This window comes from Heterodontus francisci, chromosome 3 (assembly GCF_036365525.1).
Source record: "Heterodontus francisci isolate sHetFra1 chromosome 3, sHetFra1.hap1, whole genome shotgun sequence".
NCBI lineage: Eukaryota > Metazoa > Chordata > Chondrichthyes > Heterodontiformes > Heterodontidae > Heterodontus > Heterodontus francisci.
Window position 1 is genome coordinate 13,638,281 of NC_090373.1, and position 17,843 is coordinate 13,656,123.

The 17,843-nt window shown below is 45.9% G+C and overlaps 1 protein-coding gene across 1 annotated transcript in view; it reads right to left on the reverse strand.

Moving 5' to 3' along the window:
• Positions 1-17,843, reverse strand: part of adgrb3 (adhesion G protein-coupled receptor B3) — a 1,095,571-nt gene that overhangs the window by 365,732 nt on the left and 711,996 nt on the right. Inside the window, exons 8-10 of the mRNA XM_068020141.1 lie at positions 17,311-17,412; positions 16,886-16,992; positions 1,541-1,735 (exon numbers count right to left, since the gene is read on the reverse strand). Of these exons, the coding sequence (XP_067876242.1) occupies positions 1,541-1,735; positions 16,886-16,992; positions 17,311-17,412 (404 nt within the window). The remainder of the gene's footprint in view (positions 1-1,540; positions 1,736-16,885; positions 16,993-17,310; positions 17,413-17,843) is intronic.

Genomic DNA, 17,843 nt, shown 5'->3' on the forward strand with positions numbered 1-17,843 from the left:
CCAGTGGCATGCCTCCAACATCTGTGAAGGGCAGAAGGGGAATTGGCTTAAAAGATGCCTCCCTCATGAATGTACAATTTCCTGTGCATATTAAATGGGTGAATACCTGGTGAATCCAGGTTCTGCCCCAAATTCCAGATCCCCACGGCCCACCCCAACCAGCATAGAGATCGTTTTGCACTTCCTCCCTTCATGGCCATTGGCTGTTTGGACCCAGGAATCAATGATTTCAGGTTACTCCAATTGATTTGCTTTGTAAATCCCACATGCCAAAGACTTGCAGGTTGATAGGTTAATTGGCTGTTATAAATTGCCCCTAGTATAGGCAGGTGGTAGGGAAATATAGGGACAGGTGGGGATGTGGTAGGAATATGGAATTAGTATAGGATTAGTATAAATGGGTGGTTGATGGTCGGCACAGACTCGGTGGGCCGAAGGGCCTGTTTCAGTGCTGTACCTCTAAAAAAATAAATAAATAAATAAACTCTAACTGCAGGGCATGAACAGCGGGTCAATCAGGAGCTCAAACAGTTCGCAAAGCTAGAGTTTCTGCGACGTTTTGGGAGAGTTCTCTGCTTTATTTTTATATGACTGCAGACATATGGGGTAAATGCTTTTAGAAGTAGCTGGAGTTAAGATGGAGGCTGTCTTCACAGCTTGTTTATCAATAGGCCCTGGGGTGGCATTGCCGTGGCAGCAGCTACAAGAGGGCAGTAGGACACTAACCCGCACCAGGTGAGGAGGCCTTAAAATGTGCCTGACAGAGAGTATATGGAGGCAGGTTCCCCTTCAGCAGAGATTTGGCTGGCTGATGTAAACTGCTTTTTTTCTGGCACGACATGTGTTTAAGTGTTTGGGAGAACGATTTCAGTGCAAATTCCTGGAATATTAGCCTTTCAGATGCTGATTGACCGGTCACACTCTTTCAACTTCCTTTCCATATTTCTAGTTTTTGTGCTTCCTTTTTGCATTGCCTGGTGAGTTGTACACATTAGCCATTTCATGGCGGTAATTTTCACTTTCACCATTATCAGGGGGGTGAGTTCTACAATGGACATGTAGTGATGCCAGCTCTGTTTGGGTGTATTCCTGGAGGTTTTATCACATGATCTCCTGCCTCCAACTGCCCCGCCCCCCTTCATCCTCCCAGCATTGGTTACGTCCATCCTTGTGGGGCCCTACCTTCCCGCACCAATTTTTACCCAATTGGACAATTCTTGACTCTCAGACAAGCAAACATTACTCTCATCTCCAATATCTATGTAACGAATAAACAAAAGTGTTCAAGCAGAAAGAAAAAAGTAAACCATTTTTTAATGCCCCCATGATTTTTCACCCTGGTTGCTCTCAGCAATGTCCTGGAGATTACCTTTTAATTCCTGGAGACTCCAAGTAAATCCTGGAGGGTTGGTAACCCCTATGGATGAGCGTTTCACTTCATCAGATTAACTCCCAGCCAGTGAAAGCAAGCTTCCCTTCCTGTATTTACCACAGTAACATTTTCAAGATAATTTCTATGTTAAGTGGAGCGAGCTGTTACCTGCACATCATCGGATGAAGGGACATAACTTGCTCTTTTAAAGGTATCAGTGACATTTCGAAGAATTTCAACACAGGCCAATAGATCCCCACCATAGAAGTTCCTTCTCTGGGTTAAATCCAAGAGGGTTTTGGTTACTTGAGACATGCCTTCACCTGCCAGTGTCCTTTGTCCCTTTGCAAGATGTTCCTTTACCTAGAAAAAACACAGACATCAAATGTATTAGCAAAAATGATCCATGGCAATTCTTTCCTCATTCCTCCTCTCCAGCATGGACTCAATGGGCAAAAGAGTCTCCTTCCATGTTGTAATGATTCTATGACTCTCCTGTAGTTACTGACATCCTTGATCCATTAAGCTATTCAACTATGGTGAACATCAGTGTCAAACTCGATCCTACACTAATCCGATACCCATAAATACAAGCATGCTCAGTATGGTGTGGTCAGATAATAATCAGGAGCAGGAATCCTGGCCAATTGTGTCATCTCCAACTCAAAAATACTGAGGCCAATTGTAGAATTTCTGCTGCCACCTTAGAACATGGTAACATTGGGAGCAAGAGGAGACCATTCAGCCCCTTGAGCCTGCCCCGCTAATCAACTGGATCATTTGTTTAGAGATACAGCACTGAAACAGGCCCTTCGGCCCACCGAGTCTGTGCCGACCATCAACCACCCATTTATACTAATCCTACACTAATCCCATATTCCTACCACATCCCCACCTGTCCCTATATTTCCCTACCACCTACCTATACTATGGGCAATTTATAATGGCCAATTTACCTACCAACCTGCAAGTCTTTGGCATGTGGGAGGAAACCGGAGCACCCGGAGGAAACCCACGCAGACACAGGGAGAACTTGCAAACTCCACACAGTCAGTACCCAGAATTGAACCCGGGTCGCTGGAGCTGTGAGGCTGCAGTGCTAACCACTGCGCCACTGTCCCGCTTCAATCGCCTACCAACAATCTCTAGCGACCAAGAATCAAAGCTCACATTCATGTGTTTTACCTCACCCTCATGCACTTAGCACTGCTAGAAGCTGCACACTCATATCTCACAGCTTCCACATACTGCCAGCTATTCAATGCTGGAGGCATATGACCCAAACACCTGGCACCACACTAACTGTCATACTTCCCTCTCTCTTGCGGTACAAGATAGCATATAATGGCTGGGTTTGTTTTCTTTGGAACACAGGAGGCTGAGGGGTGATTTAATTGAGGTGTATCAAATTATGACTGGCCTCAATAGAATGGACAGGAAGGACCTATTTCCCTTAGCAGAGAGATCAATAACCAGGGGGGACAGAATTAAAGTAATTGGTAGAAGGATTAGTGGGGAGTTGAGGAGTAATGTTTTCACCCAGAGGGTGGTGAGGGTCTGGAACTCACTGTCTGAAAGGGTGGTTGAGGCAGAAAAGCTCATTGTATTTAAAAAAATACTTGGATATGTACTTGAAGTCCCATTATCTACAGGGCCAAAGACCAAGAAATAGAAGGTGGGATTAGACAAGATAACATTTTTTTGGCCAGCACAGACACGATGGGTTGATTGATCTCTTTCTGTGCCTTAAATGTTTCCATGTTTCTATGTTTCTAACAGACAGGAGCAGCAGCAAGCCAGCGGGAGTGAAGGGTGGGAACAGGCTTGTCCTAACCCCCTTGGCAGAGCCAGTGCTTGGAATAATTGAAGCTGTCATCAATGAGGCTGTGGCCAGCGCCAGCACTGAAACTATCAAGGATGATGATATGTTCCAGCCGAATACACCTTCTCAAGTCCCACTTCACCCCAGAATCTGCTACGATATACAAGCTACAGATGGTGTAACCTTGCACCTCTTGCTTTCCCCCTGTTCCCTCACCCAACACTACCCTTGTGCAGTTATGCTTTCAGATACCCAAGAAATGCCACGTGGCCAGCCAATGGTGTGGGAGCTGAAGGTCTGGAGGGAGAACAGATCGAGGAGGAAGAAACATTGTCACTTCACCTCACACTTTCAGTGCAAACCTTAGAGTGTAGCTTAAAGGCAGGATCTGCACGTGATGAATCACCAGGCATGACTGGCCTGCAGACAGGACAGAGGGAAAGGATTGTGTCGGTTCCAGGTCCCTGGAGGATGAGATTCCACATGAGTTCTGCTGCAGTGGACTCAGATGAGGACTCCAATGGAGACATGTATAGAAAAAGGTTGATAAACATGCACACCAAGATGCTTGATGCATTGGCAGACCTGCCAGAGAGCCTAGTGGCACTGTCAAGGAGCATGGAGGAGACCAGCTCCAACATGTCACAGGGCTTCATGCAGAGCTTGGAGCTCATCCTTTCCATCATGGAAGTGGTGGTCAACTCCATGACAGCACTTATGGACCCAGCCGTGGTGCCGCGTCTGGTGACCCTTGTCTCAGTTTCCACTGCAGCACAAGCAGAATCCACCCAACGTCTCAGCGCTGCAGTGGAACCTCAGACTGAGGTCATGAGATCTCAGCTTGTTGCTGTGCAGGCTCAGACTGCTGTCATCAAAGGGGGCTTGCAGGCTCTCACAGTCCAGCAATCTGTGCTCCAGCAGATTACTAGGATTGCTGAAATGCTTCCCCAGAGAGTGGCAGTGGCTCCATGGAGCACGAATCTGCTGTCCTCTCTCAAGATGACAGCATTTGTGCTCCCAACACTGCGACTGCCCTTGATGTTGACTGCTGCCACCCATGTCAAGGTGGTTCAGTCCAAAGCCGGGCCCTCAAAGGGCTCGAGGTTGCCCAGCAAGACCATCTGCAGTCTCCCCCAGTGAAAATCAGCAGTCTTCCTCCAGCCATGCTGCAGTCACTGGGGTAGCATTGTGTAGGTGCACAAGGACAGGCAAAGGCACTAAAGGAAAGCACAGGGGTAATTAGTGAAGTGTATAAAATGATTGCTTTGTGGTGGCATTTACTTCAGGATTGCGGCCAAGAGGACATTGTGATGGTTTGTCCAATAGGGATGGTAAGCTGGAGAAATGTTGAACAATGGGGATCGGTGTTTCATTTAGGGGAACGGGAGTCTGATAATGCACTCACTGACAGCCCAGCTGGAATGCGGGTGTGCCGGCTGTTTGCTCTTTTCCTCCTCCTCCTCTTCCTGTTACTGATGTGCTTACCAAACCTGCAGGGGCAAGGGTTGTGTCTTCATGATGGCCAGGTTGTGCAGGGTGCAACAGACTGCCACACATCAGGACACACGCTCTGGCAAGTACTGAAGGGGTCCTCCCGAGTGGTTCGGGCAGTGAAACCACTTCTTCAGCACCCCAATGGTTTGTTCTATGATGTTTTGTGTGGCAGCATGGCTCTCATAGTGTGCACACTGGCCATCGGTTGTGAAGTTGCAAAGGGGAGCCCTCAGTCAGGTGTAGAGTGGGTAGCCCTTATCGCCCAGCAGTCACCCTTTGGTTTGACATGGTGGTGGCCGAATGATTGAGGGAACAGTATACTGGTGAAGGATGAACAAATCATGACAGCCACCAGGAATAGCAGGCATTCACCAGCATGATGTACTGAGCATGGTCACACACCAACTACACATTCAGCGAGTGGTAACCTTTGCAGTTTCGGTATATCTCAGCATTTAGGTGCGGCACCCACAAAGCCAGATGTGTTCAGTTAATGGCACCCTACATCAGGGGGAGACCCGCTATCCTGGAAAATCCATGTGCTCGCTCCTCCTGCTTCTGTTTGTTTCGAGGGAATACAGTGAAATCCATTTTCCTGGCATACAGAGCCTCTGTGACCTCCCAGATCCGGAGATTGATGGCAAACTGCACGCTGTTTGCTATGTTGTCTGTTCCAGCTTAAAAGGATCAGCTAGTAACAAAATTCAGGGCCACAGTCACCTTGACAGCCACTGGCAGTACGGTCCTCACTTGCGATGAAGCTGCAGGTCTCACTTCAAGAGGTGGCACAGTTCAGTGACCGCTTCTTTGCTAAATCACAGCTGCCAAACACATTGTTCCAGGCTTAGGTGCATGCAGAAATGCTAAATGAAGACCCTAAGTGAGTAAGGCTCCTGTTGAGAGCCCTCCTCCTCATTCTCCCTCTGCAAGCAGCTTGTCTTCTCTGCTGCCTCTGCTCCATCTCCCTCTGATGCTGCAGCTCAAAAGGACTGCACAGAAGGGCTGCAGATCAGAGTACATTGCAAACAGAGTGCAAACATTAGGAATTTAGTGGGTTTTGATACAGGTAAACATGTAATTTAATCTGCCTAGAACTTAAACTACATTTGCCTTGGCAGAAGTTTCAAGAAGCAGAGGTGACTGATTTACGTTGATGAGTAAAAGAACCATCAGTGACATGAGGAAAACCCTTTTTTATGCAGCGAATGGTTAAGATCTGGAATGCACTGCCTGAGAGTGACGTGGAGGTAGATTCAATCATGGCTTTTAAAAGGGAATTGGTTAAGCACCTGAAGACAGAAAATTTGCAGGGCTATGGGGAAAGGGCAGGGGAGTGGAACTAGCTGAGTTGCTCTTGCAGAGAGCCAGCATCGAAAGGATAGGCTGAATGGCCTCCTTTTGTGCTGTAACCAGTTTCTGAATCTATGATTCTGAATCAAGTAATTGGATAAAAGACGAAAAACTATCAAAGCATAAATAGAGCAGAGAGAAGGCCCAGGACACAGTACAGACCTGAGCAGAGACAGCAGTATATAAGGAGCAAATCCAACAACAAAAAAATCAAGGAGCGACATCACAGTACAGTAGGTACAGTGGTGAGCATTACCATTGTTTTATTTTTTCTGTCTAAGTTGGTTAAACTGAGAAATTTAGTTAATAGTCTAATCAATAGAGACACGGCAGGGCTCTTCAGTCCTGTGGAAAGTACATCCTGTGCCATGTGGGAACCCCAGGACATTTCTTGTTTCCTGGACAATCACATATACAGGAAGTGTCATCAGCTGCAGCCGCTCTAGTTCCGGGTTTTAGAGCTTGAACAGCAGCTGATGTCATCCATGAGGCTGAGAGCTATGTGGATAGGATGATTTTGGAGGCGGTCTCCCCAAAGCTTAAGGATGTGCAGGAGAGTTGGAATGGGTGACAGCCAGGCAGTCAAGGAGGACCAGGCAGGTATTGCAGAAGTCCCTTGAGTGCATCTCGCTCTCCAACCGATATTCAGTTCTGAATACTGGTGAGGGTGATTGTTCACATGTGGAGTGGAGCCAGAGCCGCGTCAATGGGTGGCTCAGTTGTACAGGGACGGACAGGAAGATGATTGAGAAAGCAATAGTGATAGGGGATTTGATAGTTAGGGGAACAGACAGGCTTTTCTGCAGCTGCAGATGTGATTTCAGGATGGCATGTTGCCTCCCTAGTGCCAGGGTCCAGGGTGTAACTGAGCAGCTGCAGAACAGTCTGAGTTGGAGGGTGAACAGCCAGAGGTTGTGGTCCATATCGATGCCAATGACATAGGTAGAAAAGGGATGAGGTCCTGCAGGCGGCTTTTAGGGAGCTGGGAAAGAAATTCAAAAGTAGGACCTGGATTACTCCTGGTGCTAAGCTCTAGTGAGTATATTGCGGATGAATATGTAGCTGGAGAGATGGTGCGGGAGATTCCTGAGACATTGAGACTGGTTTTGGGGAGATAGGACCTGTACAAGCCAGGCAGATTGCACCTCAACAGGGCCAGGACCAATATCCTCACAAAGAGGTTTGCTAGTGCTGCTGGGAGGGTTTGAACTTGGCAGGGGGATGGGAACCTGAGTGTAGATTCAGAAGGAAGAGAAGCAAAGCTGGAAATGGAAGGTAGAAAATTAGTAGGTGAGTATGGAAGGTCAAGGAAACAAAGGCTAGAAAATAGACAACCGAAGAGTTTTTCAGTGATTCATTGTAACTATTTCAATGCAAGAAGTCTAGTGAAGAAGACAGAAAAGCTGAGGAACAGGCTGACACTTGGAAGTACAGTATCACAGCTATTACTGAAACATGGTTTAAAGAGGAGCAGAGATGGCAGCTCAACATTTCTGGTTACAGGGTTTTCAGACGGGATAGAGAGGGGGATTTAAAAAAAAAAGAGGACGAGGGGTCCCAATATTGGCCATAGAAACAATCACAGATGCTAGAAGGATCATCAAATGAGGCCATATGGGTTGAACAGATGAATAGAAAAGGGACAAGCACAAGGCTGAGAGTGTACTATAGACCCTCAAACAGTCAGGGGAGGTGGTGGCATAGTAGTATTGTCACTAGACTAACAACCCAAAGATCCAGGGTATTGTTCTGGGGACATGGGTTCAAATCCCACCACAGTAAAGGTAGAATTTGAATTCAATTAATAACAAAATCTGGAATTTAAAGCTAATCTAATGATGGCCATGAAACCATTGTCCATTGTTGTAAAAATCCATCTGGTTCACAAGTGCCCTTTAGGAAAGGAAATCTGCTGTCCTTGTCTGGCCTACGTATGACTCCAGACCCATAACAATGTGGTTAACTCTTACATGCCCTCTGAAATGGCCTAGAAAACTACGAAATCAACAACAACGAATGAAATTCAATCAACCTAGGCCCTGGAAACAACAACAGCAAACCCACCCCAGTCAACCTTGCAAAGTCCTCCTTACTAACATCTGGGGGCTTCTACCAAAGTTGGGAGAGCTGTCCCAAAGACTAGTCACGTAACAGCCAGACATAGTCATACTCACAGAATCATGCCTGACAGACACTGGCATCACCATCCCTGGGTATGTCCTATCTCACCAGCAGGTCAGACCCAGCGGATGTGGTGGCACAGTGGTATAAAGTTTGGAGCCCTTGGAGTCCTCAGCATTGACTCTGGATCCCATGAAGTCTCATGGCATCAGCCCAAACATGGGCAAAGAAACCCCCTGCTGATTACCACCTACTACCCTCCCTCAGCTGATGATTCAGTACTCCTCCATGTGAAACACAGCTTGGAGGAAGCACTGAGGGTGGCAAGGGTGTTGAATGTACTCTGGGTGGGGGACTTCAATGTCCATCACCAAGAGTGGCTTGGTAGCACCATTGTTGGTCAAGTCTTAAAGGACAAAGCTGCTAGACTGGGCATGTGGCAGGTGGTGAGGGAGCCAACAAGAGGGAAAAACATACTTCACCTCGTCCTCACCAATCTGCTTGCTGCAGATGCATCTGTCCATGACAGTAGTGGGAGGAGTGACCACCGCACAGTCCTTGTGGAGACAAAGTCCCACCTTCACATTGAGGATACCCTGCATCATGTTGTGTGGTACTACCACCGTGCTAAATGGGATAGGTTTCAAACAGACCTAGCAATAGACATGAGGCGGTGTGGGCCATCAGCAGCAGCAGAATTGTACTCAACCACAATCCATAACCTCATGGCCTGGCATATCCCCCACTCTATCATTATCATCAAGCCAGGCGACCAACCCTGGTTCAATAAAGAGTGCAGGAGGGCATGCCAGGAGCAGCACCAGGCATACCTCAAAATGAGGTATCAACCTGGTGAAGCTACAACACAGGACTACTTGCTTGCCAAACTGCGTAAGCAGCATGCAATATTCAAAGCTAAGTGATCCCATAACCAACAGATCAGATCTAAGCTCTACAATCCTGCCACATCCAGCTGTGAATTATGGTGGACAATTAAACAACTAACTGGAGGAGGTGGCTGCACAAATATCCCCATCCTCAATGATGGGGGAGCCCAGCACATCAGTGTGAAAGATAAGGCTGAAGCATTTGCAACAATCTTCAGCCAGAAGTTGATGATCCATCAACTTCTCACGTAGTCCCCAGCATCTCAGATGCCAAACTTCAGCCAATTTGCTTCACTCAGTGTGATATCAAGAAATGACTGAAGGCACTGGATACTGCAAAAGCTATGGACCCTGACAATATTCCAGCAATAGTACTGAAGACCTGTGCTCCAGAACTTGCCACGCCCCTAGCCAAGCTGTTCCTGTACAGCTACAACACTGGCATCTACCCTGCAATGTGGAAAATTGCCCAGGTATGTCCTGTACACAAAAAGCAGGACAAGTCCAACCCGGCCAATTACCACCCCATCAGCCTACTCTCAATCATCAGTAAAGTGATGGAAGGCGTCATCAACAGTTCCATCAAGCGGCACTTGCTTAGCAATAACCTGCTTAGTTTTGGTTCCGCTAGGTAAAGGCTTGCTACCCGACTCGAACCCGGCACATATTGTCGGGTCCCGTTGGGTTCGGGTCGGGTCGCTCTTCCGGGTCCGGCCTTCGAGCCAGGTCCAGGTAGGACACATACAGTAAGTATTGCTGGTAAGAGCTTAAAGGAAAAAAACCTACCTGAGCTGGGAGTCTGGAACGCCAAGGAGGAAAACTCTGAGTCTGTGCAGTGAGCATCTCTATGACATCATCACGCTGATGCTGCAGCTTCGGAGGCGAAAGGTAGGTAAAGGGAACATTCCAGTGGGCTAGGTTTGGGTTGGGCCGGGTTCGGGTCCGATGTGGTTCTGTCGGGTATTTTTTCCCTGACTTGACCAGGCCTTCAACGCCAGGGCCACTCAGCTCCTGACATCATTACAGCCTTGGTTCAAACATGGACAAAAGAGCAAAACTCAAGAGGTGAGGTGGTGAGAGTGACTGCCCTTGACATCAAGGCAGCATTTGACCAAGTATGGCATCAAGTAGCCCCAGCAAAACCGAAGTCAATGGGAATCAGGGGGAAAACTCTCTGCTGGTTGGAGTCATACCTATTGCAAAGGAAGATGGTTGTGGTTGTGGTTGTGGTTGTTGGAGGTCAATCATCTGAGCTCCAGGACATCACTGCAGGAGTTCCTCAGGGTAGTGTCCTAGGCACAACCATCTTCAGCTGCTTCATCAATGACCTTGCTTCAATTATAAGGTCAGAAGTGGGGATGTTCCCTGATGATCGTACAATGTTCAGCACCATTCACGTCTCCTCAGATACTGAAGTAATCCATGTAGAAATGCAGCAAGACCTGGACAATATCCAGGCTTGGGCTGATAAGTGGCAAGTAACATTCGTGCCACACAAGTGCCAGGCAATGACCATCTCCAACAAGAGAGAATCTAACCATCTCCCCTTGACATTCAATGGCTTTACCATCGCTGTGTCCCCCCACTATCAACATCCTAGGGGCTACCATTGACCAGAAACTGAACCAGAGTAGCCATATAAATACCATGGCTACAAGAGCAGGTCAGAGGCTAGGAATCCTGCGATGAGTAACTCACCTCCTGACTCCCCAAAGCCTGTCCACAATCTACAAGGCACAAGTCAGGAGTGTGATGGAATACTCCCCACTAGCCTGCATGGGTGCAGGTCCAACAACACTCAAGAAGCTCAACACCATCCAGGACAAAGCAGCCGGCTTGATTAGTACCCCATCTACCAACATTCACTCCCTCCACCACCGACGCACAGTGGCAGCAGTGTGTACCATCTACAAGATGCACTGCAGCAATGCACCAAGGCTCCGTAGACAGCACCTTCCAAACCCGCGACCTCTACCAACTAGAAGGACAAGGGCAGCAAATACATGGGAACACCACCACCTGCAAGTTCCCCTCCTAGTCACACACCATCCTGACTTGGAACTATATCGCCGTTCCTTCACTGACGCTCGGTCAAAATCCTGGAACTCCCTTCCTAACAGCACTGTGGGTATAGCTACCTCACAGGGACTGCAGCAGTTCAAGAAGGCAGCTCACCACCACCTTCTCAAGGGCCATTAGGGATGGGCAATAAATGCTGACCCAGCCAGCGACACCCACATCCCATGAATGAATTAAAAAATGAGGCAGATAGAAGGGCAAATATGTTGGCAAATTGCTGAAAAGTGCAGAAACAATAGGGCAGTAATCATGGGCGATTTCAATTACCCTAAATATTAACTGGGATAGAATCATTATAAAAAGTATAGTGGGCACAGAATTCTTAAAATGTACTCAGGAGAGCTTTTTTAGCCAGTCGGTAACAAGCCCAACAAGAGAAGGGGCAGTTCTGACTTAGTTTTAGGGAATGAAGCTGGGCAAGTGAAAGGCATATCAGTGGGAGAGAATTTTGGTGGCAGTCATCATAATTCAGTTAGTTTTACAGTTGTTATGGACAAGGACAAAGATAGACCAAGAAGAAACGTTTTAAATTGGCGAATAGCCAATTTTACTAAGCTGAGATATAATTTTGCAAAAGTGGATTGGAAACAGCAACTTGAAGGTAAATTAGTGTCAGAGCAATGGGAGGCATTCAAGGAGGAGCTAAAGAGGGTTCAGGACAAATATGTTCCCAGGAAGAAAAAGAATGAAACTCATAAATCTAGACCTCACTGGATGTCAAAGAGCATACAAAGTGGGATAAAGCATAAAAGGGAGGTGTCTGACTAACTTGATTGAAATGCTTTGAGAAGGTAACAAGGCAGGTTGATGAAGGTTGCACCTTTGATGTAGTCTACATGGATTTTAGCAAGGCTTTTGACAAGGTCCCACATGGCATTCTGGTCATAAAAGTAATATCCAAGGGAAAGTGGAAGTTGGATCCAAAATTGGCTCAGTGGCAGGAAGCAAAGGGTTATGGTCGACAGGGTTTTTGTGACTGGAAGGCTCTTCCCAATGGATTCCACAGGGTACTGGGTCTCTATCTGTTCTTGGTATATAATCAATGCTATAGACTTACATATGAGGGGTATGATTAAGAAGTTTGCAAATTCAAATTGGCTGTGTGATTGATAGTGAAGACAGCTATAGACTGCAGGAAGATATCAATGGACTAGTCAGGTAGGCAGAAAAGTGGCAAATGGAACTCAATCTGGAGAAGTGTGAGGTAATGCATTTGAGGAGGGGAAACAAGGCAAGGGAATACAAAATCAATAGTAGGATACTGAGAAGTGTAAAGGAGCAGAGGGGCCTTGGAGTACATGTCCACAGATCCCAGTAGGCAGCAGAACTAATAGATAAAGTGGTTAAGAAGTCATATGGGATACTTTCCTTTATTAGTTGAGGCATAGAATACAAGAGCAGGGAAGGTTATGCTAGAACTGTATAAAACACTAATTAGGCAACAGCTGGGGTACTGCATCCAGTTCTGGTCACCAAATTACAAGAAAGATGTGATCGTACTAGAGAGGGGAATGAGGAGTTTTATGAAGCTAATGCCAGGAATGGAGAATTTTAGCTATGAGAAAAGTTTGGACGGGCTGGGGCTGTTTTCTTTGGAACAGAGAAGGCTGAGGGGAGATTTAATTGAGGTGTATAAAATTATGAGGGGCCTAAATAAAATGGATAGGAAGGACCTATTTCCGTTAACAGGGAGGTCAATAAACAGGGGGCATAGATTTAAAGTAATCGGTGGAAGGATGAGAGGAGAATTTTATTCACCCAGAGGGTGGGTGGTCTGGAACTCATTACCTGAAAGGGTGGTAGTGGCAGAAACCCTCATAACAGATAAACAGTACTATAATATGCACTTGAGTTGCCGTAACTTCAGGGCTACGGACCAAGAGCTGGAAGGTGGGATTAGACTCAATTTTTCTTCTTCGGCTGGCACAGAAATTATGGGCCAAATGGCCTCCTTCTGTGTCATAGGTTTTCCATGTTTTATGGTTTCTGTGTTCTTTGTTCCTATGTAAAGCACCCATGACTGGGAACAAGTAGTGTATTTAGAAACATTCCAGTAACAACCAATGTGCACATCACTCCCTGCAGACTTTACCAACTTTTCTGAACTCTTGTCAACACCTAGCACTTCACAAACTCAAACACAGCCAGTAGAAAGTAATCAGTAACTAACCTGCAAGTTGATGGTGATTAGTTTAAATAGCACTGGTGTGGGTAGTCCTTTCTGCTGCTGAACATATGCTCAAACGGCAAGTCAGGCATTAATTCAGCATTAGACACTGACTGACATCATGATCTGCCTGCTCTAGAAAACTTCTGGCACACATGCAAAGCCCACAAGCACGCCCTCAACAATATGTTATCCAGCACAGATCTGGGTTTGTATGGCTGAGCCAGTCACTGAATAAGCTCACTCGACCATCCAGTGAGTTACATAAAATATAGTTTTAACGTTTCAAAAGTTTAATCACGTACCAGGTTAAATGAATGCTAATATATCAAAGCAATGTTCACACAGTAACTATATTTAAGTACATCTGAAATTCTCAGTCTGCTCAGTTTAAACAAATCTTTATATCCAGCCAGCTGGAATTTTACAATACAGCAATCAGGGCCTCAAGCAAGCATACTTAAAATGGTGTTAACACACTGATCGGCCAGAATTTAATTGAATGACAGAAAAAGCTTGAGGGGCTGAATGGCCTATTTCTGTTGTTATACACCTGTGCTTCACCAAATTCCCCTACACTCCTCCAAATCTGGCATTTTGCACATCCCTGATTTACATTGCTGCACTACTGCTGCCCTGGCCCTAAACACTGAAAAAAAACCTGCCCCGTAAAGGTCCTCTGCCTGCCCCACCTTAAACAGGAAATCCTTCCACTTGCCACAATTTAAACAGGAAGTCTTTCCACCTGCGCCCGTTAAACAGGAAGTCCTTCTGCCTTCCCCACCTTAAACAAGAAGTCCCTCTACCTAGCCCATTTTAAACAGGAAGTCCCTCCTTCTCCCCACCTTAAACAGGAAGTCCTTCCACCTGGCCCATTTTGAACAGGAAGTTTCTTCCCAAGTTCCTTATAAACAAGGACAGTGAGCAGCTAAGCTGAAATATTTGAATCAGTTGAGGTGGTCAGTTCACTTTCTGAATATCATACTAAAATCAAAACAAAACCACATATCACTGCTGCAATAGACACCACGACCACCGCTATAACCAAATCATGCCTTACAGTCACTGTCCTTGGTCCCCTCACTGCAGTCTATTCTGGTCCAACTGAACAACAATTAGGACCTATGACAGACTGCATACTGTGGCTCAGTGAGTAGTACTCTTACATCTGTCAGAAAGCTGTGGGCTCAAGTCCCACGCCATAGACTTCAGTGCAACAATTAAGGCTTATACTCCAGTGTAGTATTGAGTGAGTGAGTGCTGCACTGTTGGAGGTCCTCCCTTTTGGATGAGGTGTTAAACCGAGGCCTCATTTGCCCTCTCAGGTGGATGTAAAACATAACATTATTTCGAAGAAGAGCAGGGGACCTATCCTGGTGTACTGGCCAATATGTATCCCTCAATCAATATCAGAAAAAACCTTATCTGATCATTTCCTCGTTTCCTATATTACTACAGTGACTGCACTTCAAAAGTACCTCATGGGCTGTAAATTGCTTTGGGACATCTGTGGTCACGAAAGGCGCTATATAAATGCAAGTCTATCTTTCACTGTGATAACCTCGCCTGATTCACAGTGGCATGTCATAAACTATAAGATATAAAACCACACGCTTATTGAAGAACCCAGGATAGGATAATGACTCCGTACCTGGGATTTGGGGAAATGGGTCATTCTGGGGATAAAGAAGAAGGTGGAAGTTTTATTCCAGCGCAGTGATATTTGCCAGAATTTCCACCCCATATCCCTATCTTCCCAAGTTGGGAATTACATGAATTGGCATTCAGTCCTATTGGGCTGAGGGAACAAAGGAATACAGGAGCATATGAGAATAGGAACAGGAGGAAGTTATTCAGCTCTGGAGCCTGTTCCGCCATTCAGTTAGATCATAGCTGATCCGTATCTTAAGTCCACCTACCTGCCTTGGTACTATAACCCTTAATACCCTTGTTTAACAAAAATTTATCAATCTCAGGTTTGAAATTTTCAATTGATTCCTCCCAGCCTCAACAGATTTTTTTGAGAGGGAGAGAATTCCAGATTTCCACTACCCTTTGTGTGAAGAAGAGCTTTCTGATATCACCCCTGAACGACCGGGCTCCAATTACTACCAGTCGCATCTTCCCCTCCCTTCCCCTGTCAGCATTCCGAAGGGATCGTTCCCTCCGTGACACCCTGGTCCACTCCTCCATTACCCCCACCACCTCGTCCCCATCCCATGGCACCTTCCCCTGCAATCGCAGGAGGTGTAATACCTGCCCATTTACCTCCTCACTCCTCACTATCCCAGGCCCCAAACACTCCTTTCAGGTGAAGCAGCGATTTACTTGTACTTCTTTCAATGTAGTATACTGTATTCGCTGCTCACAGTGTGGTCTCCTCTACATTGGGGAGACCAAGCGCACACTGGGTGACCGCTTTGCGGAACATCTCCGCTCAGTCCGCAAGCAGGACCCTGAGCTTCCGGTTGCTTGCCATTTCAACACTCCCCCCCTGCTCTCATGCTCACATCTCTGTCCTGGGATTGCTGCAGTGTTCCAGTGAACATCAACGCAAGCTCGAGGAACAGCATCTCATCTACCGATTAGGCACACTACAGCCTGCCGGACTGAACATTGAGTACAATAATTTCAGAGCATGACAGCCCCCCCTATTTTACTTTCATTTTTAGTTATTTTTTCTTCCTTTTTTTTACATTCTTTTTTTACATTTTTTCCAATCTTTTTTTTTGCATTTATTTCATTTCATCTTAGTTTGTTCAGTTTGCTTACCCACTGTTTTTTTTCAGGTTTGCACTTGCTGCTGTTCAATATTCAGTGTATTAACACCTAATCTGTACTAATGCTTTGTCTTTCAACACACCATTAACATATTGTTTGCCTTTGCTCCGTGACCTTTTGGTCAGCTATGTGGCCTGGTCCAATCTAGACCTCCTTTGTTATCTCTTGCCCCACCCCCACCTCACTTGCTTATAACCTGTGACTTTTCTAATATTTGTCAGTTCCGAAGAAGGGTCACTGACCCGAAACGTTAACTCTGCTTCTCTTTCCACAGATGCTGCCAGACCTGCTGAGTGGTTCCAGCATTTCTTGTTTTTATCTCCAATTTTAAGGTTATGCACCTTTGTTCTGGACTCTCCTACCAAGACGAAATAGTTTCAAATCCTTTAATTATCTTAAACACCTCAATTCTATCACCCTTTAATCTTCTATATTCAATATCATATAAGCCTAGTTTATATAACCTGTAACCTCCTAATTTAACCCTTGTAGCCCCAGTATCATTTTGCTAACATTAAATAAACATGCTTGATATCTTGCTCATTCGGATGACTTTCACTGGTTTTGCTGAGCAATTCAACAATGCTGAGTGGAAAATTGTCTGCATTAAATCTTTCATGGTGTTTGCCCCCGACGAAAACTGCTGATCTATTTGGCAAATCTAACCTTTCGTGCCGTCAGTCATCGCTTAATAAGCCAGCGCCCTTTTGAAATATTTCTCACACACTTATCATTTAGATGCCGAGGAGGATTGCTCCGTTTTCTGCCTAATCTCAGTAAGCAAGAAATACTGCAGCTGACTTTGCACCTACTGAATGCTGTAAGTATCTGTACTCGTTTGATATGCATCTCGCAAAGCTGGGTGGCTCCCAGTAGGCAATCCCATTACGATCGAGGGAGCAGCGTCTGCTAGTGGTGCCTGCAAGTCACAGAAAAAGCAGAAATAAGTGGCAGCATTGACAGAGTAAGGCAGAGCAGGGAAAACAAAGTCAATAGCCCGTTAAATGCAAGTGTCAAGTTAAATTATTTGATCCTCATTCATTCGGTATAAATCATTTGACAAATAGCGTGTTCTTAAAACAACTGGCTGGCATTAGCCAAATGCATGAAGTCTTCACATTTTTTAAAAAGAGCTTGAATAAAAAGGAAAATGGTTTTGCCTTTCGTATGGAAGAGTTCTGGATGTTTGAGAAGTGTTTCCCTTGTAACTAAACGGGATGGTGTGCTTTCCCAGTACCTGTTGCATTTAGTGGGCATCTGTTGAACACAAAGTCGCCAGCTGCTGTTCTCCTCCACACCATGGCCAATAGATAGTCCTCAGGACATATCTCATAGGGCGCTGAAACAAAGGTCAAATCGTCACCAGCAAGTCATCAGCAACCTGCGACAATTCATAGAATGATACATCACCGAAGGAGGCTGTTCAGCCCATCGTGCCTGTGCTGGCTCTTTGAAAGGGCTATTCAATTAGTCCCACTCCTCTGCTCTTTCCGAACAGCCCTGCAAATTTTCCTCTTCAAGTATTTCTGCAATTCCTTTTTGAAAGATCCTATTAGATTAGCTTCCCTCACCCTTTCGGGTAGCACATTCCAGAACATAACAACTTGCTGAGTAAGCTGTTTTTCCCCGATCTTCCCTGCAACCCGTCCCTTGGTTCTTTTGCCAATTACCTTAAATCTTTGTCCTTTGGTTACTGAACCTGTTGCCACTCAAGTACTCTATCAAAACTTGTATTAATTTTGAACACCTCTATTGAATCTCTTCTTGACC